This window comes from Bos taurus, chromosome 29 (genome assembly GCF_002263795.3).
Source record: "Bos taurus isolate L1 Dominette 01449 registration number 42190680 breed Hereford chromosome 29, ARS-UCD2.0, whole genome shotgun sequence".
NCBI classification, from domain to species: Eukaryota; Metazoa; Chordata; class Mammalia; order Artiodactyla; family Bovidae; genus Bos; species Bos taurus.
The window spans coordinates 41901692-41929303 of record NC_037356.1 but is presented as its reverse complement, the minus strand read 5'-3'; the positions used below and the strand labels follow the sequence as shown (position 1 = coordinate 41929303).

Here is a 27612-nt window from a genome sequence, read left to right as displayed (position 1 = left end):
GCTCAGTCGTGTCCGAATCTTTGCAACCCTATGGACGATAGCCCACCAGGCTCCTCTGTCCATGGAGAATCTCCAAGCAAGAATACTAGAGTGGGTTGCCACGCCCTCCTCCTCCAGGGGATCTTCCCAACCCAGAGTTTGAACCCAGGTTTCCCACATTGCAGGCAGATTCTTTCCTGTCTGAGCCACCAGGGAAGCCCAAGAATACTGCAGTAGGTAGTCTATCCCTTTTCTAGGGGATCTTCCTGACCCAGGAATCAAACCAGGGTCTCCTGCATTTCAGGAGGATTGTTTACCAGTTGAGCTACCAGGGAAGCCTTGGCATTCTATACCTATACAGACTATTAAATCAAGTGGGAGGGTAAATTGAAAAATAATTCAGACATACAGGATCTCAAAAAAAATTCTTCCATGCATCCTTTTTTAGGAAGCTGCTGAAGGAGTTTCCACCACAAGAACTGTGTAAACCAAGACAGGGCTTCCCAGGTGACTCATTGGTAAAGCATCCACCTGCCAAAGCAGGAGACATGGGTTTGGCCCCTGGATTGGGAAGATCCTCTGGAGAAGGAAATGGAACCCCCTCCAGTATTCTTGCCTGGGAAATCCCATGGGCAGAGGAGCCTAGAGGGCTAAAGTCCTTGGTGTCGGAAAAGAGTCAGACACAGTTTAGCTATTCAACAATAACAACAAACCAAGAAAGAGGACATGAGATTGGAAGATGGTGCTCTGGTGCAGGAGACAAGAGAGGGAAATCTTTCTAGAATAACAGCAAGAGGATCTCCCAGGACAATAACTGTACCCAGTGTAAAGAGTAACTGGTAGGCAGGAAAAATATCCCCCAAAGATGTCTAGGTCTTAATTCCATAATATGTCCTCATTCCTAATACTTGTAAATACATTATGCTACATGGAGAGAGAGAATTAAGATTGCAGATAGAATTAAACTTGCTAATCAATTTACCTTAGAATAGGAAGATTATTCTGGATTTCCAGTAAGCCTAATGTGATCACAAAGTTTCTGATGGATGTGGGAAGGAGTAGAGTCAGTATCATAGTGATGCAATGGGAGAGAGACTCAACCAGCCATTTCTAACTTTGAAGACAAAAGAGAGCCACAAGGCAAGAAATGCAAGCAGCCTCTTGAAGCTGGAAAAGACTAGAAAACAGGTTCTCTGTGAGAGCCTCTATAAAATAACACAGCCTTGCTGACACCTTGATTTTAGCCCCGTGAGACCTGTTTCAGATTTCTGACCTCCAGAAGTATAAGACAATACATTTGTGTTGTGTTAAGCCACTGAATTTCTGGCCATTTGTTACGGCAGCCACAGGAACTCATACAGCAATCAATTCAAGTTCGATCCTGGCATGTAGAGTTAACTGTTGTCACCATTATCCTATATATCTTACTGCAACTTCTGGGGGATGCGTCCTACCTGAGTAAGAGAAACAGAAGAGAAATTAAAAAATAAGAGACCATGGATCTAGGGACACACTGAGGACCCACCTGGTCGCTGCGGGAGACCCTGTAGCGCAGCTCATTGACGAAATGCTCGCAGTTGGCGCGGAGCACACGGTAGCAAAACTCGCGGCCCACCAGCTTCTCCGCCAGCTGGACGATTTTGCTGGGAGGGAATGGGTTGTACTTGTCATCGTGCTTGTTGTTGACCTCGTACGGATCTTTGCCAACCACGTCACACAGCCGCTCCTTCTTTACTATGGCCCTGTCGGCCAAGGAAGACCCGATAGTGGACCAACGAATTCCAGAGATTTTGCCTTTGGATTCAGGGTGAGGAACACGATTGGTCTTGGGCCAGCAGGAGCCTAGCATCCACCACATCCACAATGGTATGAGCAGATGAGTCAGGGTCAGAGCTATGTGGCTTTGGATAAGACCATTGTGGTCTCTGGTCCCTGGTTTTCTTATCTGAAATAAAGAGGAGTAAAATCCTGTGATTTGTTGTGATTTTTTTTTTTAAACATAGAGAAGCTGGTCTTGTACACCCTGTGACACTTCAGAGGCCCTCTTGATTGTGCAGTATGGGCCCTGAGTACACCCACTTCCCTGGGGGAAGAGAGTGTGAATTTTTTGTGACCCTGCCAAGGCTCCACTTTTCTGACACACACAAAGCTGATTACTGCAGAAAACTTGAATGGGTTTGCAGAAGGGGATTCCATCCTTCTGGGAATAAAGGGACCAAAACCCCACAGCTGCTCCCAGTGGAGTGACACCAGGGAGGTCAAGGAGGGGTACATTCGCACAGCCCTGGTCAATGCTGAGGGCCTGGAAGGTGCAACAGATTTCCAGAAATAAAGCTGCCTTGAAGAAAGGGATCTGGGGTCAAAACAGGGGCCAGAATGCTGTGGAGCGAAAGCTGGTGCCTGCACAGAGATCCCTGTTGAGGTCACCGGCTTATATCATGTAGGGAGGGTATGATGACTGAAAACTGGGCTTGCATTAAAGAGGTGGACCCCAGGGAACATCGCAGCAGAGACTCATGTCCCTCAGAGAGCCTCTGTGGCCCTGCCATGATCGGGAACCCCTGGTCTCTCCCAGGAGGGGAAGAATCCCATGAGACGGGGCAGGACACATGTTGCACTGTGACACCACGTGACAGCAACAAGCAACGGCCAGAGGGTCTGATCAGAGTGCAGGTCCTGTTCTGCTCAGCTTTCCAGAGAGGACTGAACCCCTCTGCCCAGAGAACAACCATGAGATTTGGAAAATCAGAGGAATTCAGATTTCCTCCTAGTAGGGCAGGAGGTGCTTAATGGATTCAGTGAGGTAAATAGAAGATGATGCTGTGTTTGAGCCCCGAGTCTATTGAAAGGGTCAGCGTGGGGACTGGATCAGGGGAACTCTGGAGACGCATCCAACTTCAGCCCCTCGGCAAGCAGGTAGGAGGCTGGGACAAGGGGAGAGGCAAGCAAGGTGCCTGGGGCACAGAATTTCAGGAGGTTCCAGCTTCAGAGGTGCAAGTTCAGAGTCAACACCCAACAGTGAGGGCTTCCTTACACTCCACACGCTGGGTGCCACCCTGGTGAGAGTGTGTGCAGGCTCAGAGGCAGAAGCAATGGGTGCTGATTCTGGTTCCATCACTGCACGGTCTTGACATGTCACTTAACTTAGCTGAGCCACCGCTGGGAATTCACAAATACAAGCTAAGATGGAATCATTAAAACACATCAATTTAGGAATTTAAGGCTCCTTTTAAAAGAATTATTTTCCTTTTTAAAGTTAGTCATGAGAGACTGTTTTCTTGGGCTCCAAAATCACTGTGGATGGTGACTGCAGCCATGAAATTAAAGGACGGTTGCTCTTTGGAAGAAAAGTTATGACAAACCTATACAGCATATTAAAAAGCAGAGACATTACTTCACTGACAAAGGTCCATGTAGTCATGTATGGATGTGAGAGCAGGACAATAAAAAAGGCTGAGTGCCAAAGAATTGATGCTTTTGCAGCTGGTGTTGGAGAAGACTCTTGAGAGTTCCTTGGACTGCAAGGAGATGAAACCAGTCAATCTTAAAGGAAATCAATCCTGAATATTCACTGGAAGGACTGATGTTAAAGCTGAAGCTCCAACATTTTGGCCCCCTGGCTCAAAGATCTGACTCATTGGAAAAGACCCTGATGCTGGGGAAGACTGAAGGCAGGAGAGGGGCATGTCAGAGGATGAGATGGATGGTTGGTATCACTGACTCATTGGACATGAGTTTGAGCAAACTCTGGGAGATGGTAAAGCACAGAGAAGCCTGGTATGCTGCAGTCCATGGGGTCACAGTGAGTCGGACACTACTGAGGAAGTGAACACAACATTAAAGAAAATACCAATTAAACAATTGGAGAAAGAGCACATGAATATGGCAAATAATCAATGAATGAAATTTGGGGAACCTCAGATTTCATAGCAGAGCATCAGGTTTAAAGGCAGGAGATAGAGTCAGGGCCAGGGTTTCAGTCCCACCACTGCGACACTCTGCTATATGACTGTGGACAAGTTGCTTAACTTCTCTGAGTCCCCAGTTCCTTGTCGAACAGGTCCAACAAGTCCCACCTGTGCCTACAGCTGTGGATGAGGAGCTGCAAGGATTGAAGAAACAGATTAGGTAATGTGCCCCCACCAGTGCCTGGCATAGGGTTAGTGCCCAGCAAGTGTTGGCTCTCATTAGAACTGGGCCGTTCTCTAAGTTTCCTTCCAGCTCTGACTTCCACCATTTTCTCAGTAGTATGAGGTCAATTCCCCTGCCTCACCTATTTCACAAGATTCCTGTGAAGCTCCAATGAGGAGATGCAGACAGAAGCATCTTTTCCCTTTAAGGAGCATTGCTCACCCATGATGGGTGTCACACTGTCCACCAAGACCTCTGTCATGCTTTTCCTGTCTCCTGTCCAGCATTTACACCCACTCAGCACAGTCAGTCAATACTGAGGCCCTACTATGTGCCAGGCCTTGTCCAAGGTGCTGAAGCCTTCCATGAACTTGACAGCGTACCTGCCCTCAACTAGTATACACTCTAGTGAAAGGACACTGACAGTGAACAAATAGAACAAAGAAAACACTTTCAGGTTTTGAAAAGGCTGTGGGGAAGATTAAGTGAAGTCACACAGGAGAGGATGACCAGGGGAGGCTGCCCTCGCTCAGGCTGGGGAGGGCCATGCCCAGGAATGGCCATGTGAGTTGAGACTTGAATGATGAAAGGGAGGCAGCCTTGGTGAGAGCCAGGAAAGAGCATCACAAGCAGAAGGGAGAACAAAAGCAAGGACCTCAGGAAGGAAGGCTGCCAGGAGGCCAGTGAAGTCTGGAGACCCAAGAAGAGAGAAGAAGAGGAAGATCAGATAGGCAGCCTGGGCCAGACCATGCCAGGCTCAGAGGCCACAGCACAGATTTGAAACTTTTTCTATATGTGACAGAAATGCCAGTTGAAATTTTAGGGAGAGGAGTGACATAATCAGATTTATATTTTTCAATGATCATGCTGGCTGCCCAGTAAAGGAAGGACTGACAATCGTGGACAAGAGGCAGAGAGACCAAGCAGAACTGCAGTAGCATCAGGTGAGAGAGCATGGTATCTTACCCCAGGCACATCAGTGGAGATGCTGAGAAATGATCAGATTGCGGGTCTGCTTTGGAGATAAAGCCAATGGGATTTCCTGATGGATTAGGTACAGGTGAAAAGGATCAAGGATGATGTGTAGACTTTGGTCTAAGCAACTGAATGGTGTTGTCATCTGGAGCCCTCCATCTGAGGTGTGTCAAGTTCAACATGCCAGTTAGACACCTAAGTGAAGATGCCAAGTAGTCAAGAGGTTATACAAGTCTGAAGCTGAGCAGGATGAAGCCTAAGTTAAGGTTGTGGTCTTACGGAGATATCAACAAATAGAAGGTATTAGAATTCAGGACACAGATGAAGGAGGAGTAAAAATGAGAGATATGGGAGAGCAAGAGGAACCCACCCTACCCGCCTCCCACAGGAGGCCACAAGGAAGGGCCTAGTGGGAAAGGAAGAAAGGCAGTGCCAGGGGAAGCATAGAGAGAGGTCACTCGTACTAAATGCTGCAGAGAAGCAAGAAGACGTGGAACCAGGATATTGATGAAGCCTTGATAAAAGATGTTCCAGGAGGGGCATAAATACCCCCTGGTGGAACAGAAGAGAGGATGGGAAGTGAGGAGCCAGCAATGGCCACGGCAGACAAGAGATCTACCCCATGGGAAGTTAGGTAGAGAGAATGTGTGGTCAAGGGGGTCTTTGTTTACCAGTGGGAGATATTCCAGTGGTTTCAAAGGCAAGAGGAACAACACAGAAGGCAGGGGGGAATTTGAGGGCAAATGCCTATGAAAGTAAGAGGAGGAGTCCAGGGCCCTAGTCCAACCCAGGGCTGGCTTTACAAATAAGGGCAAAGGCAGATTCTGTGGATGTTGAGATTGGTGGTTTGGTTGATCAGGGTGGGGATGGTGACTTCTACTGTGGTTACTTTGATTTCTCTATAAATACAGCATGAGGTCACTGATTTTGCTACCACCCTAAGTCAGCAGAAGACACACCCAAGAATGTTCACAGCAGCCACATGCGGAGCAGCCTACAACTGGAAACATCCAATGCCAATCAGCAGAAGAGTGGTTAACAAATTGAGGGATTCCCATTGTCTGAGGATACACAGCAATGGAGAAGTAAGAACAGCATGGGTGACTTTATGGGGCCAGTGAAAGAGCTGGACACAAGAGTTGCCCTGAAGTTCTAGAACAGGCAAAAAAAGCAGGAGGATCTAGGGGAGTGGCTGCCTCTCAGGAGGGAGAGAGGGTCCTGAAGAGCTATGAGGGGCTTTTAAGGGCCGTGGAGATGTTCTAGGCTTTGATCTGTTCATCGTCACATGGATGGATATATTTTTAAAAATTCATTGACTATATACTTGACTATATTGTTCATTTTACTGCATTTAGATTTGTCCACAGTTAAATAGTTTAGGAAAAGGGAGTGGGGGAATCCTTACAACAATACCCCAAGTTAAGAATTTTCAACCTCAGTTTACAGATGAGGAAACAGAGGGTGGAGAATGAAACTGGATCCACAGTCACCTCTGCTGCCCAAACACCTGTGCTCTTTCCAAGTGATTTATTTAATTAAGATTAAAGTTAAAAGTTGAATGTGTTTTATACAAAGTCATAACATATAAAATGCATTACAGTAGAAATGCACCCTTGGAATCCCACCTCAATTTCTCTGCACACCCCTTGGGTTCCAAGGAGCAGAGTTTGAAAACCATGGCCCTACACCAAGATGTCTTCTTGTAGCATTCAGGAACCAACTGCCATTTGGGGAGCAAGAGGAATGTTGGGGTCCCTGGTTACCCACAGCTCCCCTATCCCCTCTGCTTCCAGCTTCAGCATGGTGGAGGCCCTGGGTGCCCTTACTTAAGGGTGCCAGGTGGACCACATATCCGCCGCCAACGTAGACAGCCCAGTGTGAGTAGGGACCGTGGACAATCTCAATCAGGTCTCCAAGCTGGGGTTCGGGCTGCAAAACCAAGAAGAAGGCTGTTAGAGGTGATGGGAGAGCTGGGAACCAGGGTGGGCTCAGACCCGAGGGAGCAGCTGAGCGGCCTTCATCTCACAGCTCTCCAGGACGTCCTTCCGAGCCCTCCCAGCCACGCTGGTGCCCGGCCCACTTCACATGTCTGCCAGGGACTATGGGCCTGCCCACCTGTCATTACTACTTGCAAAGTGTACACCTTGCTGGGACTTCTACCTTATTGTTACTCTTTCTAGTATATTATTTACTGAACGCTTACTCTGAGCCAAGGACTCTGCTGACCAGTTTTACAGGAATAGTTCAATAAATTTACACAACCCGCCTATGAGGTAGGCTCTGTTGTGAACCCCGTGTGATGAAAGAGGAAATCAAGGGTCAGAGATGGAGAGGAGATTTTGCAAAACCACCCACCCCTGAGTGATGTGAGCAGGACTCAGCGCTATGCCGCCTGATTCCCAGGCCATCGTCTTGACCACCATAGTGACCAATATGCAAGCACATGGGTTATCTGACTACTGCCCACCTGGGGGCCCTGCAGAGGCTACCAAATCTGGGGGGGGGGCGGCATTCCACAGACACTCCCCTACCTGACCCAGAGCCTGGCAGACAGGTGGAGTCTGCCTCTGGCAGTAACGTCCCCCTGGCTGCTCCTCCTGAGGGTGAGAGTGCGTGCATGTGTGTGTGATAAGCAAAGGAAAACTCTCTGTGCACTGTGCTCACTCCTCTACTTCTGACACCGGATGTGTGGGTTTCCCGCACTAAGCAGTTCAATCCTCAGTGCACACTGAGTGGGTGTCCCACAGTTTAACTCAGTTCTGACACTGATGGCCCAGAGTCAGTGCAGACCCCACAGGCTTAGTCCCGGGAGACTGAGCTTCAGGTGCCAGGTGCAAGTTGAAGTTGTTACCTGTGCTCTGAACAACTGGCTATAAATTGATGGTTCCCACAGCCCCCTCCCTTGGGTTCAGTGGTTTTCTGGAACAGCTCATAGAACTCAGGAAAACAGTTTACTTGCTAGACAACCCGTTTACTAGAAAATATGCAACTCGGGAATGCAGAGGGCAAGCTGTGGGGCAGGGGAGGATTCAGAGCATCCTTGCCCACTCCAAGGAACTCTGCTCTCCAGCACCTCCACGCTCTCACCAACACCCCAGCTTAGCGGTTTTATGGAGGCTTTATTATGTAGGCTTGGTTGATGAGATCATTGGCCATTGGTGATTAATGTTACTTCCAGCTCTTTGATCACTGGTTGGTTGAAAGTGGCTTCTTCTGAATGATGAGACGGATTCCTCTCTCCCCAACTGCTCAGGAAATTACTCGGGTTTTAGAAGCTCTGTGGCAGGAACCCAGGACCAAAACTAAATATACATTTCTCATTACATCACAGTGGGCATGTGTGGGAGTGAGGGTTTGCATGCGTTTGCAGGGGAAGGTGGGAAGGATGCTGAAACGCTCATCAGAGCCCCGCCCTGTGATGGGAGCAGTGGCCCAGAGCCTGAGAACAGTCAGGAGATCTTCAAGATCACTGTCATTCAATGTACTGAGGTCCCAATACCAGACACTATGCTAAGAGCTGCAGGTAGGGGCACTCCGATCTGGACTTCCCTCGTCTAAACCAACCATAAATCTCTTTGGGACACTTGGAGACAGCCCCTCAGAGGTTGTTCCAGCCCTCTGTCCTTTCCCACTCATCCCTTGCTCTTAGGGGACAGACACATAGGGGCCTGCCCACGTCCTACCTCCAAACTCTGGCCTGACTGAGAGACTCCATCAAAGATGAGGAGGGAGTGTGGACTCCCCATGTATGGCTTCCCCTAGGATAGTAATGATGCGCAGTGGGAATAGGTCATCACCAGTCTATAGTGGCTGTGAGGCAGGGTCAAGGGCAGTTCATTTCTATTTATAGAAGCACTAAAAATGCCAAGAAGCATCCCATTGGCAGGAAAAATATCTTTTTTGCTGCAATTTTACAGACAGATCATGCTGTCTTATTGCAGTAACTATAACATTTATCTTCCTAGAAGAAGTCACGCAGACATTACTGAGAACCGATTTCAGAACACTGGACAATGGTCACAATTTATGAATCTCATTTGTTTTCCAGAAAAGAAGTAAAAAAAAAATGTACATTAATTGTTGGTTGAGAGTTAAGAGGTCATCAGGGATCCCCAGTGGAGAAGGAAATAGCAACTCACTCCAGTATTTTTGCCTGGAGAATCCTATGGGCAGAAGAGTTTGACAGGCTACTGTTCATGGGGTTGCAAAGAGTCAGACATGACTGCGTGACTGAATACAGCGATCCCCAAAGGGGAATTTAACTGGGCTTTTCCATGAATAATCCAGGATGTAAAGGCAAGGCAGAGACCCAGCCCTCAAGGAGTTTATGGATTAGAAAAAGAGATATTTTGGACATGAATACTATGGGGTCAAGTAATAAGCAGCCAGTAGGTACACAGACTCAAGGAATTCACTGTGTCCTAGGCAAATACCAATGAAAGGAGAGCTGTACAGAGAAACAAGCTTGTATATATATACATACCCAGCAGCAAAATTATCTACAGAGAACCTTGGACTCATCTCACCCCCCCTTTCTTTCTTAAGTTCATGTCCAACTGAGAAGGCTGACCCTAAAAGTTGTCCCTGAATTCACTGCCTCCTCATCTCCCATCCACTGACTTGGTCCGGGGCAGCCCTGTCCCTGCCTCTGTGACTCCCTCTGACCCCTGAGCCCCCCACCCCCACCCCACTTCCTGTCTCCATCTGGAGAACATATAGATGGACTGTCCACTCCATCCCTAAGTAATCCCAGATGTCTAAGACCATGGCCAGGGTACTGGCAACAGCAGACAGGGAAATGGAGGATATCAGCTGTGTCTCTACTTGGAAAGGAAATGGGGCAGGAACCAGGCAGGGGGTACCTCAGAACGAGGCTTGATGCTGCCTTTCTTGAGAAATATGACACCTCTTCCCAGAATTGGTTGATTTTCAGTAATGGCAGGAATCTGGCTTGTTCCTTTCCAGCTGCACACTAGGAATGGAGCCTGCCCCCCCCACTGAAACTTCTCTCATTCAGAAACACTGGCTGCTTGGCAGAGAGTGTTTCAGGAACAGAACGCTGAAATACAAGTGCATTCTCTGCAGCAGGGCCGATGCCTTGGGTGATGGAGGAGGCAGAGGAGGTGGGATACACTCATCTCCCTTGTCCCAGGGTTTCCCTCTCCGCTGCCACCCCAGCTTCCTCCCCACAGCCCCCAGAACACCCACCACTCCTCCCCATGGAAGCCCCTACCCCAGACTGTGCTGGGTACAGACAGCAAGCTCACTCTGCCCCAAGACCTCGCTGTTCCAGCAGGAAAAGGGAGCTTTAAACAACCAATATATTTTTCTATGAAAGCCTACTCCAGACAGGCTCTGGGAAGAGCAAGACCCGGCCTTTACAGGAGGGGAGCTGTCCTCGTGTTTAGAGTCAGTGGTGGGGAGTTTTAGGGGACTTACCGAAGCCATCGCAAGCCAGAGTAGTACTGCAATCTTTCTGCTCTCACACCAGCTTTTGTGTCAATGCTAAGAATTTTGCTTTCCCTTTTCTTCTCTTCTAAAAAATTACAAAGCTGTAAACTTTTTGTTTTTTAAAGGGAGACTGGAAGGGCAATGGCACCCCACTCCAGTACTCTTGCCTGGAAAATCCCATGGAAGGAGGAGCCTGGCTGCAGTCCATGGGGTCTCTAAGAGTCGAACACAACTGAGTGACTTCACTTTCACTTTTCATTTTCATGCAATGGAGAAGGAAATGGCAACCCACTCCATTGTTCTTGCCTGGAGAATCCCAGGGACGGGGAGACTGGTGGGCTGCCGTCTAAGGGGTCACACAGAGTTGGACACGACTGAAGTGACTTAGCACCAGCAGCAGCAGCATGATTTGCTTTAAGTGGAAAGGTCAATGATTACCTACCTCAAAACATAAAGTCGCTGGGACTTTAAAGCCCCCTGGAAGTAGAGTAGGAGGCCACTGCTATCATCTGGCCTTGCTTGAGAAACCCAAGGTCTCTTTCAACAAAATCCTGGACGACTGTTCCTACTCCAGGAAGAGGGGCATTTAGAGGCTCAGAGGTGCCAACCCCCTAGTACACCTTCTAGGCCATTGTAACGACTCTAGGAAATACTGGGTCAGAAGCCATGTGGTGGGCCAGATGGGGTGTTGCACTCCATGGGACAAGCCTTCAGGAGGTGGGTGCCTCATGGCATGTGGGACCCAAGACCTCGATGCCCCTGTAGGATGCGTTTGGCTGCAAGAAGCAGACAAACGCAGCCTGGGCTGCGTTTTGACAGCCTGGGCTGTCACGACTCTAACAGGAAGACAGAGGCTGGTGACTCAGATCCATTTCAGTAGCTCGTTGAGGCCACTAAGGACCTAGGCTTTTCCATCATGCTGGTGCTGTGTCCCCAGTGATACCCTGCCTGGTCACCATGGCTGCAGCAGCCTCAAGGGGCACATTTTTTCCTGGCGATGTCCAAATGCACTAAAGGAAGATCTTTCCCATCACTTGTCTTTTTTTTTTCCTCCAGGGAATAGTCTTTCCTATAACCCCCTGGCTGGCCTGCTCTCCCTCTTCACTGGCCAGAACTAAGTCATGCTTCCCCTTCCAAACCAATCGTGGGCAAAGAGAAAGGGGCTTCCAGAGCAGCTTCAGACCACTCACGGTGCATCAACTGTAGCTGGAGGGTCGCCTGCTGCCTGATGAACAGCAGGATTGTGAGCCTGGGAGAAGGTGAGTGACTGTGGTGTGTGCGTGCATAATGGGGAGAGATGGCTACTGACTATCCAATCAACATATGGGATGCACTCACCTGCTTCTCATCTGGGTGAAAACCAACTTATTTCAAGGCTACAAATAGACAGGAACCAGTTCTCCAACAATCAGACAGCATCTGGCAGGAAAGTCAGGGGCGATTGACTCACTGGGAATGGGAGGAGGATGCACAGCAGGCTTGTGGATATGTAGAGAGCCCCAGAATTACTGAAACTCAGTCAATTCCTGGAAAAGGTATCATATTTCTCAGGAAGGGCGGGGCTGTGTGGCTTTGTTCTGTGCTAGGCACCTATATCCTTCCCCATATCCTTTCTAAGTAGAGACATAGCTGACTGCCTTTCCACCGTCTGCTGTTGTTAGCATCCCAGCTGTGGTCTTAGAGAATTGGGGACATTTGGGGATTGAGTGATGGAGATAGGAGGTGGAGGGGCAGTCAGAGAGTAGAGGGGGTCACAGAGGCAGGGACGGCGCTGGCCTGGACCAAGTCAGTGGATGGGAGATGGACAAGGCAGTGAATTCAGGATAAACTTCCAGGGTGGGCACTGACTGGACTTTGTGGTTGGATGCAGGTGGCAGGGGTGGGGGTGAGTGTGGGGCAGAAGGAAAGGATGTGTTAGGGAGCTGGAGGACTTAGGATAGCCCTCTCTGGGGACTAGGAAAGCTGGAAGAGGGGTTGGAACAGGGGACGTCATTCCCCAGTTAGGAATGTAGCAAGAACAGAAAAATGATTCATTTTTGCAGCTGGGGTGCCCTGAGGTGGAACACAGACCATGAAGAATGGGGTGAGGAAAGGGAGTCAGGCATGTCTGTGGGGTGCCTAGTGGGAGATGTGGGCAAAGGCCCGGCTTGGGCTCTTGGCACAAGTGACCTTGAGCAGGGCATCGTCTCAGGGACCCTGGTTCCTGTGCCTCCACAATGGGATGATGCTCCCTTGTCAGGTTGTTTTGTGGGTGGAAGGGCCCTGTGGCATGTGTCCACCCCATAGCTGACAGCTGTGTGATCCCACAAGGTTCTGGTTCCTGACTGAACTGCGCATTGGGTCACATTAAGATCTCTCCAACTTGCATCTCTCAAGACATCAGGTATGAGAAACGGGCATCCTGAGGGCAGGAGGTGGCCTAAAGATGGGGTTCAATGAGGCCATGGGCACCATGAGCATAGGGTGATGGGCTTGGGGGTCTGTCCACAGACTGACTGCCCAGCATTGCCCTGGGTGGGCCTCATGCTGGGACATATTGGGAAGATGCTGTGCATGCTGTGTAATAAGTACACATGTGCAGAAACACATCCACACAGTCTCGGGCGTATGAAGGTACACCTGAGTGAACACAGACTCAGCCAACACAGTCCCAGGACCCTCCCTCCTTTCCCATGTCTCAGCAGGGGTGGGGGCTGGTGCCCAAGACAAGTGCTTGCACCGTCCTGGTTGCCCATCACGTGATGAAGATTAGGCATCACCCCTTCTCCCCAAAGAAGCCACTCTCTGGGAGATGGATGGCTTAGGTTCATGTTCATCTGGTTTTTCTAGGGCAGGCAGGCCAAACGCTCTACCTGGAGATCTGGCTGAGATGTTTTCAAAGTGGCTATTAGACAACAACGTGGTCCATCTGGTCCCTGAAAGCAAGGAAGGATTTTCTGTCTAAATGTCAGTCCTGTCTGACTCTCAGTCATGTCCGACTCTTTATGATCCCATGACCTATAGCCTGCCAGACTCCTCAGGCAGGAAGTCTCAATGGATGTTAGCAAACATTTTAAAATGAACAAAAAAGCAAACCCAAAATATCAATATTAGTGTGGTATAGATAGTGTGCTGAGAAAAAATGTATTATCTTAAATGCTTATACTAGCAAGGAAGAAAAGTTTAAAATCAGTACTCTGAGTTTTCAACTGAAGAAATTAGAAAAAAAGAGCAAAATAAACCAAAGCAAGTAAAAAGAAGGAAATAGAAAAGATAAGGGCAGACATCTATGAAGTTGGAGACAGGAAACAGTAGAGAAAATCAATAGGGTCAAAGCAGTTTTTCTGAAAATACCAATTAAATTGGTAAAACTCTAGTGAGACTGACAAAGAAAAGAAGGGGAAAAGATTCAAATTACCATCATCAGAAATGAAAGAAGGATTTTCACTAAAGACCCCACAGACATTGAAAAGATAAGAAAATCATATTATGTACTTTATGTATGTATTACATTTGATGACTAAGATTAAATGTAGATTGGTACAGCCACTATGGAGAACAGTATGAAGATTCCTTAACAAATTAGGAATAAAATTACCATATGACCCAACAAACCCACTACTGGGCATATGTTCTGCTGCTGCTGCTAAGTCACTTCAGTCATGTCTGAGTCTGTGCGACCCCATAGATGGCAGCCCACCAGGCTCCCCTACCCCTGGGATTCTCCAGGGAAGAACACTGGAGTGGGTTGCCATTTCCTTGTCCAATGCATGAAAGTGAAAAAGTGAAAATGAAGTCGCTCAGTCGTGTCCGAATCTTAGCGACCCCATGGACTGCAGCCCACCAGGTTCGTCTGTCGATGCTGTGAGAAAACCACAATTCAAAAAGACACATGTACCCCAGTGTGCATTGCAGCACTATTTATTATAGCCAGGACATGGAGGCAACCTAGATATTCATCAATAGATGAGTGGATAAAGAAAATAGGGTACATACGTACAATGGAATATTAGTCAGCCATATAAAGGAACGAATTTGAGTCAGTTTTAGTGAGGTGGATGAACCTAGAACCTGTTATACAGAGTAAAGTAGTCAGAAAGAGTAAAACTAATATTGCATAGTCATGCATATATATGGAATCTAGATTAAATGGACCAATTTCTTGAAAAACACAAACTATCAAAAGCAACCCAAGATAAAATAGATACACAGTCTATTTCTACGTCCTATTAAAGGAATTGAATTTTTAATTAAAAAATCTTCCAAATGGAAATATCCAGGTCTAGATAGCTTCCCCAGTAAATTTCATAAACAGTTTAAAGAAACAGTCCCAATTTTTACAAAATTCCAGGAAATAGAGAAGGGGACAGTACTTCTGAGAGAACACACAGATGGAAAATTAGCACATGAAAAGACGCTCAACATCTTTAGCTGCTAGGGAAATACAAATTAAAGCCACGAGCTACCTCTACACATCAAGAATGGGATCTGTTCCCCAAATCCATCCACCTTTTCTGCAGCAATCAGCTTTGTGTGTGTCAGGGAAGTGGAGTCTTGGCAGGATCACAACAAATTCACACTCTATTCTCCCAGGGAGGTGGGTGTGCTCAGAGCCTATATTTGCACAATCAAGAGGGCCACTGGGGTGTCACAGGGTGTGCAAGGTCAGCTTCTGTAGATTAAAAAAATCACAACAAATTATGGAACTTCATTCCTCCTTTCAGATAAGGAGACCAGGGACCAGAGACCACAAGGGTCTTATCCAAAGCCACACAGCTCTGACCCTGACTCATCTGCTCATCCCCTTGTGGATGTGGTGGACGCTAGGCTGGGGGCTGGCCCAGGACCAATCGTGGTCCTCATCCTGAATCCACAGGCAAAATCTCTGGAACTGGTTGGTCCAGTATCATGTCTTCCTTGGCCGACAGGGCCAGAGTAAAGAAGGAGCGGCTGTGTGATGTGGTTGGCAAAGATCCGTATAGGGTCAACAACAAGCACGATGACAAGTACAACCCATTCCCTCCCAGCAAAATCGTTCAGCTGGTGGAGAAGCTGGTGGGTCGCGAGTTTTGCTACCATCTGCTCCACACCAACTGCGAGCATTTCGTCAATGAGCTGCGCTACGGGGTCTCCCGCAGCGACCAGGTGGGTCCTCAGTGTGTCCCTAGCTCCATGGTCTCTTATTTTTTCATTTCACTGCTGTTTCTCTTACTCAGGTAGGACGCATCCCCCAGAAGTTGCAGTAAGATATATAGGATAATGGTGACAACAGTTAACTCTACATGCCAGGATCGAACTTGAATTGATTGCTGTATGAGTTCCTGTGGCTGCCGTAACAAATGGCCAGAAATTCAGTGGCTTAACACAACACAAATGTAATGTCTTATAGTACTGGAGGTCAGAAATCTGAAATAGGTCTCACGAGGCTAAAATCAAGGTGTCAGCAAGGCTGTGTTATTTTCTAGAGGATCTCACAAAGAACCTGTTTTGTAGTCTTTTCCAGCTTCAAGGGGATGCCTGCATTTCTTGGCTTTTGGCTCCCTTTCGTCTTCAAAGTTAGAAATGGCTGGTTGAGTCTCTCTCAATTGCATCACTATGATGCTGACTCTACTCCTTCCCATTTCCATCAGAAACTTTGTGATTACATTGGGCTTACCTGGAAATCCAGAATAATCTTTCTACCCTAAGGTAAACTGATTAGCAACCTTAATTTTATCTGCAATCTTAACTCTCTCTCTCTATGTAGCATAATGTATTTACAAGTATTCAGAATGAGGACATATTATGGAATTAAGACCTGTTTGGGGGCTATTTTTCTGCCTACCAGTTACTCTTTACACTGGGTACAGTTATTGTCCTGGGAGATCCTCTTGCTGTTATTATAGAAAGGTTTCCCTCTATTATCTCCTGCACCAGAGCACCATCTTCCATTTCTCATGTCCTCTTTCTTGGTTTGTTTTTAGTGTTGAATAGCTAAATTGTGTCTGACTCTTTTCCGACACCAAGGACTTTAGCCCTCTAGGCTCCTCTGCCCATGGGATTTCCCAGGCAAGAATACTGGAGGGGGTTCCATTTCCTTCTCCAGAGGATCTTCCCAATCCAGGGGCCAAACCCATGTCTCCTGCTTTGGCAGGTGGATGCTTTACCAATGAGTCACCTGGGAAGCCCTGTCTTGGTTTACACAGTTCTTGTGGTGGAAACTCCTTCAGCAGCTTCCTAAAAAAGGATGCATGGAAGAATTTTTTTTGAGATCCTGTATGTCTGAATTATTTTTCAATTTACCCTCCCACTTGATTTAATAGTGTGTATAGGTATAGAATTCCAGGGCTTCTCTGGTAGCTCAACTGGTAAAGAATCATCCTGAAATGCAGGAGACTCTGGTTTGATTTCTGGGTCAGGAAGATCCCCTGGAAAAGGGATAGACTACCTACTGCAGTATTCTTGGGCTTCCCTGCCTGCAATGTGGGAAACCTGGGTTCAGTCCCCGGGTTGGGAAGATCCCCTGGAGGAGGAGGGCATGGCAACCCACTCTAGTATTCTTGCTTGGAGATTCTCCATGGACAGAGGAGCCTGGTGGGCTATCGTCCATAGGGTTGCAAAGATTCGGACACGACTGAGCAACTAAGCACATAGGTATGTAATTCTAGGTTAGAAATTGTTTTACTTTAAGATTTTGAAGGCATTCTTCCATTGTCTTCTTGCTTCCAGTATTGCTATGTAGAAATCTAAAGTAATTCTGATTCCTGATCTTTTCTCGGTTTCCTGTTTTTCTCTCCTGCTCTAGAAGATGTAATGTCTTGTCTTTACCCAGTGTTCTAAAATCTCACACTAATGTGTCTTGGCATAGGTCTGCTTTTATCCTCAAAGCACCATTTCAATCTGAAAACATATATCCTTTGGTCCTAGTAAATTTTCACTCTTGCTTCCCCTCTTCTGTGTTTCCTCTAGTCCCTCTTTCTGGAAAGTTTATTATTCAAATGTTATACTGACCAGATTTTCCTTCATTTTTACCTTTAGAAGCTGTTTTCTATAGCTACATCTTTTCTGCTATTCCTTCTGAGAGATTTCTCCACCTTTATCTCTAAAATGTCTATTGAGTTTGTAATTTCCATCATATTTTTATTTTCTGAGAATTGCTTTTTTCTCTCTCAACATTCTGTTATTTTTAATAGCACTGTGTTCTTCTTTATTGTTGATGTTGTTTAGTCTCTAAGTCATATTTGATTCTTTTGCAGCTCCAAGGGCCATAGCCCACCAGTGCCTCTCTCCGTGGGAGAAGAATCCTGGAGTGCCTTCTCCAGGGGATCGTCCCAACCTAGGGATCCTGAATTGCCAGGTGGATTCTTCAGCACTGAGCCACCAGGAAATCCCTCTTCTTTACTGTATACATTCTCTTCCCTAAAGACAGTTTTAAAAAATATGTTATCTTTTCTTTCTCCAGGTTGCTGTTTCCTTTTTGTTTTTCCCTCTGTCTTCTATTTCAGAGGTCCTGTTAGATGTCTTGGAGAAGGCAATCGCACCCCACTCCAGTACTCTTGCCTCGAAAATACCATGGTTGGAGCAGCCTGGTGGCTGCAGTCCATGGAGTCGCAAAGTGTTGGACTCGACTGAGCGACTTCAGTTTCATTTTCACTTTCATGCCTTGGAGAAGGAAATGGCAACCTCCTCCAGTGTTCTTGCCAGGAGAATCCCAGGGACAGGGGAGCCTGGTGGGCTGCTGTCTATCGGGTTGCACAGAGTTGGACACTTCTGAAGTGACTTAGCAGTAGCAGCAGCAGCAGCAGCTATATGTCTGGTACATCTGGATTGTGGGCTCATGATTAAGAATAGGGGGCTTGAGGAGTGAGCTCAGAGAGGGCAGTGTCTTGTTGACTTTGAGGTTCACTTCACAGTAGACTGGGAACCGTCATATTGGTACCTTTCATTGTTTTCACTTGGGCCAGTCCGATTCCCCAGAAAAGTTTTCCTGATTCTTATGTAGAGGGTGAGGTACTGGGAGCAGAAGGGACGGGAAGTCCAAGAGTCTCCATTTAGCATATTTATGGCCTCTCAATCCCTTTTTGGAGGTATGATACCCACACCCTCACATGTGCTTCTGTTTTCAGACCCCCAAGTCTTCTGATTTTCATTGTGGTTAAGGAAGGGCCTCAGCTCTCTCTCTCTTTCACCCACTTCCAGAAGTACTTGGTGATGTCAACATGTGATCTTTTTTAGGGATTCTGTTGTACACAGTTCGGTTCAGTTCACTTCAGTCACTCAGTTGTTTCCGACTCTTGGCGACCCCATGAATCGCAGCACCTCAGGCCTCCCTGTCCATCACCAACTCCCGGGGTTTACTCAAACTCACGTCCATGATGATGCCATCCAGCCATCTCATCCTCGGTCGTCCCCCTTTCCTCCTGCCCGCAGTCCCTCCCAGCATCAGAGTCTTTTCCAATGAGTCAACTCTTCGCATGAGGCGGCCAAAGTACTGGAGTTTCTGCTTTAGCATCATTCCTTCCAAAGAACACCCAGGGCTGATCTCCTTCAGAATGGACTGGTTGGATCTCCTTGTAGTCCAAGGGGCTCTCAAGAGTCTTCTCCAACACCACAGTTCAAAAGCATCAATTCTTCGGCACTCAGCTTTTTCACAGTCCAACTCTCTCATCCATACATGACTACTGGAAAAACCATAGCCTTGACTAGACGGACCTTTGTTAGCAAAGTGATGTCTCTGCTTTTGAATATGCTACCTAGGTTGGTCACAACTTTCCTTCCAAGGAGCAAATGTCTTTTAATTTCATGGCTGCAATCACCATCTGCAGTGATTTTGGAGCCCCCAGAAATAAAATCTGACACTATTTCCACTGTTTCCCTATCTATTTCCCATGAAGTGATGTACACGGTTAGCCCCTGAGGTATAAACATTCAAGTTTTGAACTTTCAAAGATGCGAATTTGTGTCCCAGCAAAGTCAGGAATGAGTGACATTGAAGCGTACCCTCCATCTCCTATTGCTGATGATCCTTCAGTTCCACCATCTCCACCTCCTCTCCCTCCTCCAGTCAGTAACTCTTCTTGCTTGTTCATGTGACACCAGCCCTTGAATGCCAGCTGTTGTTCTTCTCTACTGTACTTTTCATCGTAATATACTGTAAGATTAAAAATATATCAGAGGGACATCCCTGGTAGTCCCAGTGGTAAAGAATTCACCTGTCAATGCAGTGGACACAGGTTCGATCCCTGGTCCAGGAGGATCCCATGTGAGGTGAGGTAAGTAAACCCGTGTGCCACAACTACTGAGCCAAAAACTACTGAGCCCAAGTTCTAGAGACTATGCTCCACAACAAAGAGGAGTCCCCACTTCCTGAAACTCCAGAAAGTCTGAACACAGCCATGAAGACCCACTGCAGCCAAAAATCAATGAATAAATCTTTTTTTAAATAATGTATGAGAAAGCTATTAAAAGGATGGCTCAGATTGTGAAGAATCTGCGTTCAATGCAGGACACTGGGGTTCGATTCCTAGGTTAGGAAGTCTCCCTTGAGAAGGGAGTGGCAACCTACTCCAGTATTCTTGCCTGGAGAATTCCATGGACAGAGAAGCCTGGCAGGCTGCAGTCATGAGGTTGCAAAGAATCAGACACAACTGAGCAGCTAATGCTTTCACTTTCAATAAGTATCTTTGAGTATGATAATAAAGAATTTAAGTTGAAGTAAAAAAAATGTGTTCTTTTGCCAGGTTCCAGCCCCGGTGGATCCAGGGAATTTGAAGGGGAGACGGCTTTGGCAATCAGGATACGATAGAATTGAAGATATAAAGAGTGGGGGAACACAGGTATACCCGTGGCAGATTCATTTTGATATTTGGCAAAACTAATACAATATTGTAAAGTTTAAAAATAAAATAAAATTAAAAAAAAATAAAGAGTGGTTAAATAAGGATAGCTCAGCGAAGAAATTCATTGAAGAAAAGAGGCTGAATAACTTGTTTTATGTGGAAAGCCAATAAAACTCCAATTCAAGGAGTTTGCATCACCTACGTAGGCCACAGGCGTCCTCCTGTTCTCCCGAAGGAGAGGAGACACTAAGGCCTCCCTGTTCAGATCTTAGAAGCCCAGGCAAAATTACGCTTGATGAGCCTCCACGTTCTTCATGGGAATTCAGCCAGAAGGTGAGAGAAAGAACGACATGGGGAGACCAAGCTTCAGTGAACAAGACCCACAGTTTATTTTCCAAAGTAGTTTTTATACCTTAAGTTGTGCATAGAGGATAATGGGGGAAGGGGTAGAGTCATGCAAGGACAGCAGTCCTTGATCCCTATAGAAGCCAGGCTTTCAAACTTATCATATGCAAAAGTTTAGGTGATTTACATCATCTTCTGGCCAGGAGGCCTGTTAACATTTTATGACCCTTTCTTCAGAAAACTTATTTTTCTCTAAAGGTGATTATTCTAAAGTCAGGCGCCACCCACCAAAAGCATTAGATAAAGTTGCATTTCTATAGGGCAAAAGTGTGGAGGGCTATAACAAGAAAAGAATTAACTCAAGGGTCCAAGGTTAAAAACATTAAAGCTATTACTTACATTCCTGTTCACCAATTATATTAATCAATACACTCCCAGGGACACAGTAGATAAGGGATATGGAAACTTAGCAGCAAACATTGGCCCAACAAGTGAAAAACCCTTCACCAATACAATTTCTAATCAATCTTTTAACTGCTCAAAGGAATCTGTATTTAGACAGTTTAGAACATCTCATGTCTCTCATGGTTGGGAGGCCGTGAACAATCACATGTGGCTGGAAGAACCTGTTCAGGCAGGCTAGAGAACTTCCAAAGGATTTTGTGAGTTGAAACACTCTTGTCACGTCCAGGAACTTTATTAACTGGAGCTGTAAGGTAACTCTTTTTCAGAGACAGGTGGTGGGGGACAGCCCCCTGTAAAGTCAGAGGTGTAGGTGAGAGCACAAAGCAGTAAAGTAGGCAGACTCTCGCTTTGGGGGTAGATGCTCGAGAATTTCCAGGTGGACTCCTGAGGCTCGATCCCGCCTTTGCGTATGCCGAGCCTCTTTCCTCATGACCTTTGCCACCGGCAGAGTTCCTCACAGATGCTGGCTCCCGGCACCTCCCCCTTTCTTATTTCTTAAAATAGCCAGATGCAACTCAGTTGCGAGCTTCTGAATGTTCTGCTGAAGAATCCTGACAATACAAGGAAGAATGATTATGAGAAGCAAAATTAGAGCACCAACAGCAGCATAACTAAAGATATTAGACAGAATGTTTTTGCCTGAAATGAAGTTAGAGAAAGTGTGAGAAAAATCATTAGCTGCTCCAGCGGCGGTAAAATCCAGTCGAGAGTGTTCCAAGGTCTGTATTTGATTATGAAGTTTCCCTAAGTCCAGGCCAATGTCAGAGCTGTTCCAAACACCTGAAATATGATTTTTAATTTTCTCCCATTCATAATCTGTCTCATTTACCTTCAAAGATGTCACGCATATCCACCGATAATCAGCGTGGCATGACAGAGCCATTTTCACTTTTAAAGCCTGTAACTGAGTCCCAATATGCATTATTGCCTCCTCCAAGGCATCTACCCTCATCTCCAACTTTCTATCTATAGCTTCCTATGTTGCTAGATTTAGAGAAACATTTTTAGACATGGTATCAACATATTGGGCAGTATGCACTTGTTGAGTAAATGATATTGCTGCCACAGTAACAGAAGTAATTGCTGCTATTAAAGCTAATATTCCTAAAATAAGTAAACCCACAAACCATAGCGATCGCATTAAATCCTACAGTTGTTGTAATACAGCAAGTCCATAATTATCATACCAATAAGTGGTTACATCATAAGATAAGGTGGACGTTGTAACACCACAAAGGAGCAAACATTATATTGAGGGTTTAAACAAGATGAGAGCATACATTGTTCACAAGTTACTATATTAGTTCCACCTCTTTTTTACTGACTGCTTTAGCCCTGATCACTATGTCTGCATTGCAAAACGTCTGTTGTGGGTGCACCGGGGAATAGCTGCAGGCCTCTGCCGGTGGGGGGTAGCAGTGTCCCCAGCAGCAGGAGGCAGAACTCGAGCCCCAGGCTGTGGGCCGCCATGCCTATGGCGGGCGGAGGGGCAGGGTTCGCGGACTCGGGCTAGCCGATGCCTGGGCTCGTGGCGTTCCCCTCTGGCTGGCGGGCCGTGCTGGTCTGGACAGCACTCCGCGGGCTTGCTTTCCTCTCTGGCCCTCACTCGCCACACAAACTTCTTTGTTCTATGTTGCCGGGCAAGGAGGGTGCAGGGTACGGCTGGAGGCGCAGAGGCAAGAGCTGGCTGCCGGGTGGGGCGAACGAGTGCGCGAACTGCAGATCTGGTCTCTGGGGGGCTGTGACATGACGAATTAGTGTGTCCGGAATTCAAATCGGAGAATCTGTGTCCTGAGGAAGAATACAAGCATACCCTCTCCCACAAGTTAGCAACATATCTGGCCGGGATATGAAATTCATACCTTAAACCAGCTGCATTTTGATGGTGAATTTTGTGAGAATTTTTGGCCTTATCAATCTTTTTATGTAAGTTTAAAGTGATTAGTTTAGTCAATGTATCTGCCAAAGCATTTCTTTCATGTAAAGGGCCAGGCAAGCCGGAATGGGCTCCAATATGTCCCACAAAATATTTGTGTGTGTGTGTGTTTAATCTCTTTCTGTAAATCAGATAACAAGGATAAAATAGTAGTTTTATTTTCTGGAATATTAGCAGTCTCTATATGAGGAAACAACCCTACAATATATCTGGAGTCAGTCAAAAGATTGAAGGTGTGGTCTCTTAAATGTTGAAGAGCCTAAATAACTGCTCGTAACTCAGGCCTGACATTTTATTCCCTGGAATTAAGAGATGTTTTAAAGGCCTTGGAGCTGTAATTTCCTGCACCCAAAAGGCTAGATCACTAGATCCAAATGCTTTGTGGCCCCTAGCTTGAGAAGTCAAGTTTTTTCCTGTCTGATAATAAGGTAAAAGCAAAAACTGTGTTACTCTTTGACCTTTATTAATTTGTTCAGTTTTGTTTTTTTTTTTATGTATTTTTTTGTGTGAAAAGTACTATAAATCTTTTACAGTACAGTACTGTATAGTTGATTGTGTTACTTGGGTACCTAAGCTAACTTTGTTGAACCTACGAAGAAATTGGACTTAAGAACGTCCTCTCAGAACTGATCAGGTTAGTATGTAAGGGACTTACTCTATTTAGGATTAATATTCAGCTTTTTCCACAGCTGCCTTAGCCTTTAGTGTTCTCTGAGTCTTAGTGGAATTATGCCTAAAACTAATGTCTTACTTTATTTTTATTTGGAGTTCAGGAAGGAGTGAAATTTGATACATGTTCTGTTTTTACCCTGAAACTTACTCTTCTTTTGTTGTTTTTTTCTACTACAAGCAATATAAGTAAGATATCTTAATAATTTAAAGTATAACATCACCACTCTTTTTCATAGTTGAGTCATTTATTGAAGAACGTGCAGAGAGCACTTGGTGCCTGGCAGGTCTGGGCGCTGGGGATACAGCAAAGATGAAGACAAGGGAGGGCTCTGCTAGGATTCAGGTCAGAGTTCACTAAGGTTCAATAGCAATTCCTCTTCAACTTTATACGTACCTCAAGAGCTCCCTGTTGATCAGCCAGGATTTCAACCATCTGACTTCATCTCCCTGTCCTTTCCACAGGCACCCTCTGGGGATCTGTCTGCTTTAAAAACCAGCAGGCTGAAGGGAAATTTCCCTCTTCAGGCCTGTGTATGTCATTGGCCAGCTGCCCCATTCACCAATTCCTTCCTCATGCTGCCCTCCTCTCTGCATTTCCCTGCCAATATTTGTTGACTCCTGAGTTTGTCAAGGAGGCTATGAGGCACATGAAGCTCCCTGAGCTGGACATCCTTGTTGAATGTACAGTGTGTACTCAGCTTACGGACACAGAGTCTGACTCACTCTCCTCTCTCTTGCAGGTCAGAGATGCTGTCACAGCAGCTACCATCTTGGGAGTGGGCCTGATAGCCCTATCCTCTGGAATCATGTTCTCAATAAACAAGAAGCAAAATCAATGACCCGAAGGGAGTGTCTTGTCAGCAGTGACATTATACATTGAGGGGAGTCTTGTTTTGCTATACAGTTTTGAGAGAGTTAACAGGCAAGTTGATAGGGAGTCCAAGGCCCCTTTAAGGAGGAAGTAAACTTCCTTTTTTTTTCATATTCTTTTGCCTTAGTCTCTTAGGCTCTGTAAGCTATGATATATCTTTCCAAGGATGGGCTAATTTTAAAAGCTCTGTGTTAATTTTGCAACAGTCTATTTCATTTGAAAACTGGCCCTTTAAGCATAATGTATCTTACTCCTGGATATGCTTTTCTCAGACTCTAGGTCTCTATGTTAGTCATTATAACTGTAACAAATGTTGCCTGGGAGCCTGTTTCCTCACCGCTTACACAGCCATAACACATCTCTCCCAGGGTCAGAGTGCTTGAAACCCATTCTACCAGACTAGTCTTGGGCCAATGTTATCTCAAGATGTATGCTGGGGGAGAGGGTCTGGATAAAACTTTCTCAGTCTTGAGGCATTCTTTTATCTATTCTCAGCAGCCAGTTGAAAAGTATATAATGCCTTGCTTAAACTAGTGAGGTAGGTGGGCACTCTTTCTACCCCCTTCTGATATCTATGTCAGAAGCTTTCTCTATCCTTTTACTTTAAATAAAAATCTTTGCTGCACAAAACTCTGAGTGAGTGAGACTGCATCTTTGGTCCTGGAGTTAAATCTTCTCCTTTGGAGACCACAAATTCGACACCAAACACCATAAGCTATCAGTTTCTGGTTTGGTTTGTGGATTTCATTTTTTCTTACAATAATAAAAACAAAACCCAATAAGGGAGGATTTTATTGGGGGACATGCATCGAGAACTGCCTGGCTGGAGTCTGTTGAGGTTGCAGCGAGGCTCTGTTCCTGCTGCAGGCTGTACTCTGGCTCTTTGGTGATTTTCTCTTACTTTTCGATTTGTGGGCGGTGTTCTTTGCCTGCAGGAAACAAAGTCCAGCTCTGGTTATCTCAAGTAATGGGTGTTTCCAGTTGTGTAGGAACAGGTCAGCAGCAAGAGAGACAGACAAACGTGAGTGATATGCAAGAACAGGAATCAAGGGAAACCAGGACCCTTGACCTGGAACTAGACCCAGGCTGGCTTCCAGGAGTCAGCAGCTGGAGTCTGTATGTCAGGTGGGACTGAAACCAAACCAAACCACAGCCATAATGAAAATTATATGCTCTGCCCAATCTTGTTTAAAACCTCCTTGCTCTCCACAGTTTTCTCTGCCTGATCACTTCCACCCCGCAATGATCCTGCATCCTCTCCTCTTGGGGCTTGTTATGATGCCCAAGTCTCTGAACCCACACTCACTCCTGTGGCTTCTTTTCCCATATGCGCTCAGCTTCATCCCTCCCTGTGGCCTGCGAGGCCTCCTAACAGAAGCTCCTGAGAGAGAACCTGATTGGCTCCCTCACCACACTGAGCTGTCTACTGATTGGCTGACAGCCATTGGGTCATGTGGCCCACTAGACCAATCAGCTCTGCCCAGCGGAGCCAGGTCATGTGGTACAAAGGCTGCCTCAGACCCTACGGAGTGTGGGTGTGGATGGTCTTATCCTTGACCTGCCTGCTGCTGAGGCCTCTGGGGAGGGGTTAGGGAAGAACTTATGACCATTCGTGATTGGTTCCTTGAGGTTTGGCTCTGTTACTAGTTGGGCTTGGCAGATGTTCAAAGTGACCCGATTCCTGCAAGGGGCTTTTGTGGGCTCTCGGAAGCACCCTTCTGGGGCCAATTGTCCTTCCCTCCACAAGGCAAGTCATCTCCTCCATCTGGTTGCCAATGTTTCCCTTGGCAGCCTTGGTTGTCTGGGGACCATCTGTGTGTGAAATCCCGGACAGGACTTATAAATGGCTCCTTTCTAGTTTGCTCCTGCTTGGACCATACCTGGTCTAGGAAAAGCTTATGCGCATTCTTTCCCCAGTGTTGACATAAGCATAGTTTTCTCCCAGTTAGTTTCTTTTCGTTTTATCTTAGCTCTATTGATATAACATCTCATGCCTGTTTTCAAGTGTGCCAAGCTCAAGGGACACAGGCCAAAATTAAAGGGGAGTCTCTTGAAGGCCCTTCTCTCACCATGGGCAGAATGTGATGTGGACCCATGGAGTATTGATTTCCAAATTAATTATGGAATAAAAAGGAATGAGGTAGACTAAACACAAGAAAGCAAAACAAAAGCAGCCTGTTCAATTAAAAAATAATGAAACATTACCTATAAAAAGTGAGATTTGTGGAAATAATCAGATAAGATGGAAGAACTCATTCCAAATATATTGATAGTGACCATAAATATAAACTTGCCAAGTAAAAGACAAACATACTGGATTAGAAAATGAATCCAGGGAATACTGTCTACAGCAGATACAATTGAAATATAAGGACATAAAGACTGAAGTTAATAAGATGGACAGTTTATGTGACAAGTCATTTGACATCCTGAAAACATTAATGTTATCAAGGAAAAAAATTGAGGGTGTGTATAAAGTGTCCTAGACTGAAAGACATGTTGAGGACAAAGTTACTAAATATGAGAAAGGATTCTAAAAGCAATTTGGGTTTACTGGGGAAATTTGAATGTGAACTGGATAATGAATATTAAGGAATCATGAATCTTATTAAGTGTGATAAAGGTATGAGGTTTACGTAAAACACATGGCATAAAAAATAGATGCAGATAAAGCAAAATGACCAAAAATCAGCTTTTGACCCACGCCTTAGGTATATGGGTGACCATTTTACTGCTACTTTTGTATACTAAAACATTTACATAGTAAATACTTTATAAATAGCTGAAACTTGAAAATTTAAACAAAATAAAACTTTCAAAATTATTTTAATAAATTTTATAGTAATATTTTTAATAAAAGAAGATATACTAGGCAACTACTAACTAAAAACTGGTTAATTCATTGATATTAATTAACTGAAAGCTGGCATAGCTATATTGATATCAGAAAATATAAGCTTTAAACCAAAAATGAGTAGTAGACAGAAAGT

General features: G+C 45.8%; 2 protein-coding genes across 2 annotated transcripts; one reads left to right on the top strand and one right to left on the bottom strand.

Moving 5' to 3' along the window:
- Positions 1-1403: 1403 nt before the first annotated feature.
- LOC100336631 (phospholipase A and acyltransferase 3) lies at positions 1404-7207 on the bottom strand. The gene is made up of 4 exons (XM_059883153.1): positions 7201-7207; positions 6912-7034; positions 1505-1773; positions 1404-1433 (listed from the first exon to the last, which is right to left on the bottom strand). Exons 1-4 carry the CDS (start codon positions 7205-7207, stop codon positions 1404-1406), a joined length of 429 nt encoding a protein of 142 aa, XP_059739136.1.
- Positions 7208-8421: 1214 nt separating this feature from the next.
- Positions 8422-24590, top strand: LOC614402 (phospholipase A and acyltransferase 3). The gene is made up of 3 exons (XM_059883152.1): positions 8422-8566; positions 15392-15660; positions 24492-24590. The coding sequence occupies exons 1-3, from the start codon at positions 8422-8424 to the stop codon at positions 24588-24590; spliced, it is 513 nt and encodes a 170-aa protein (XP_059739135.1).
- Positions 24591-27612: the final 3022 nt, after the last annotated feature.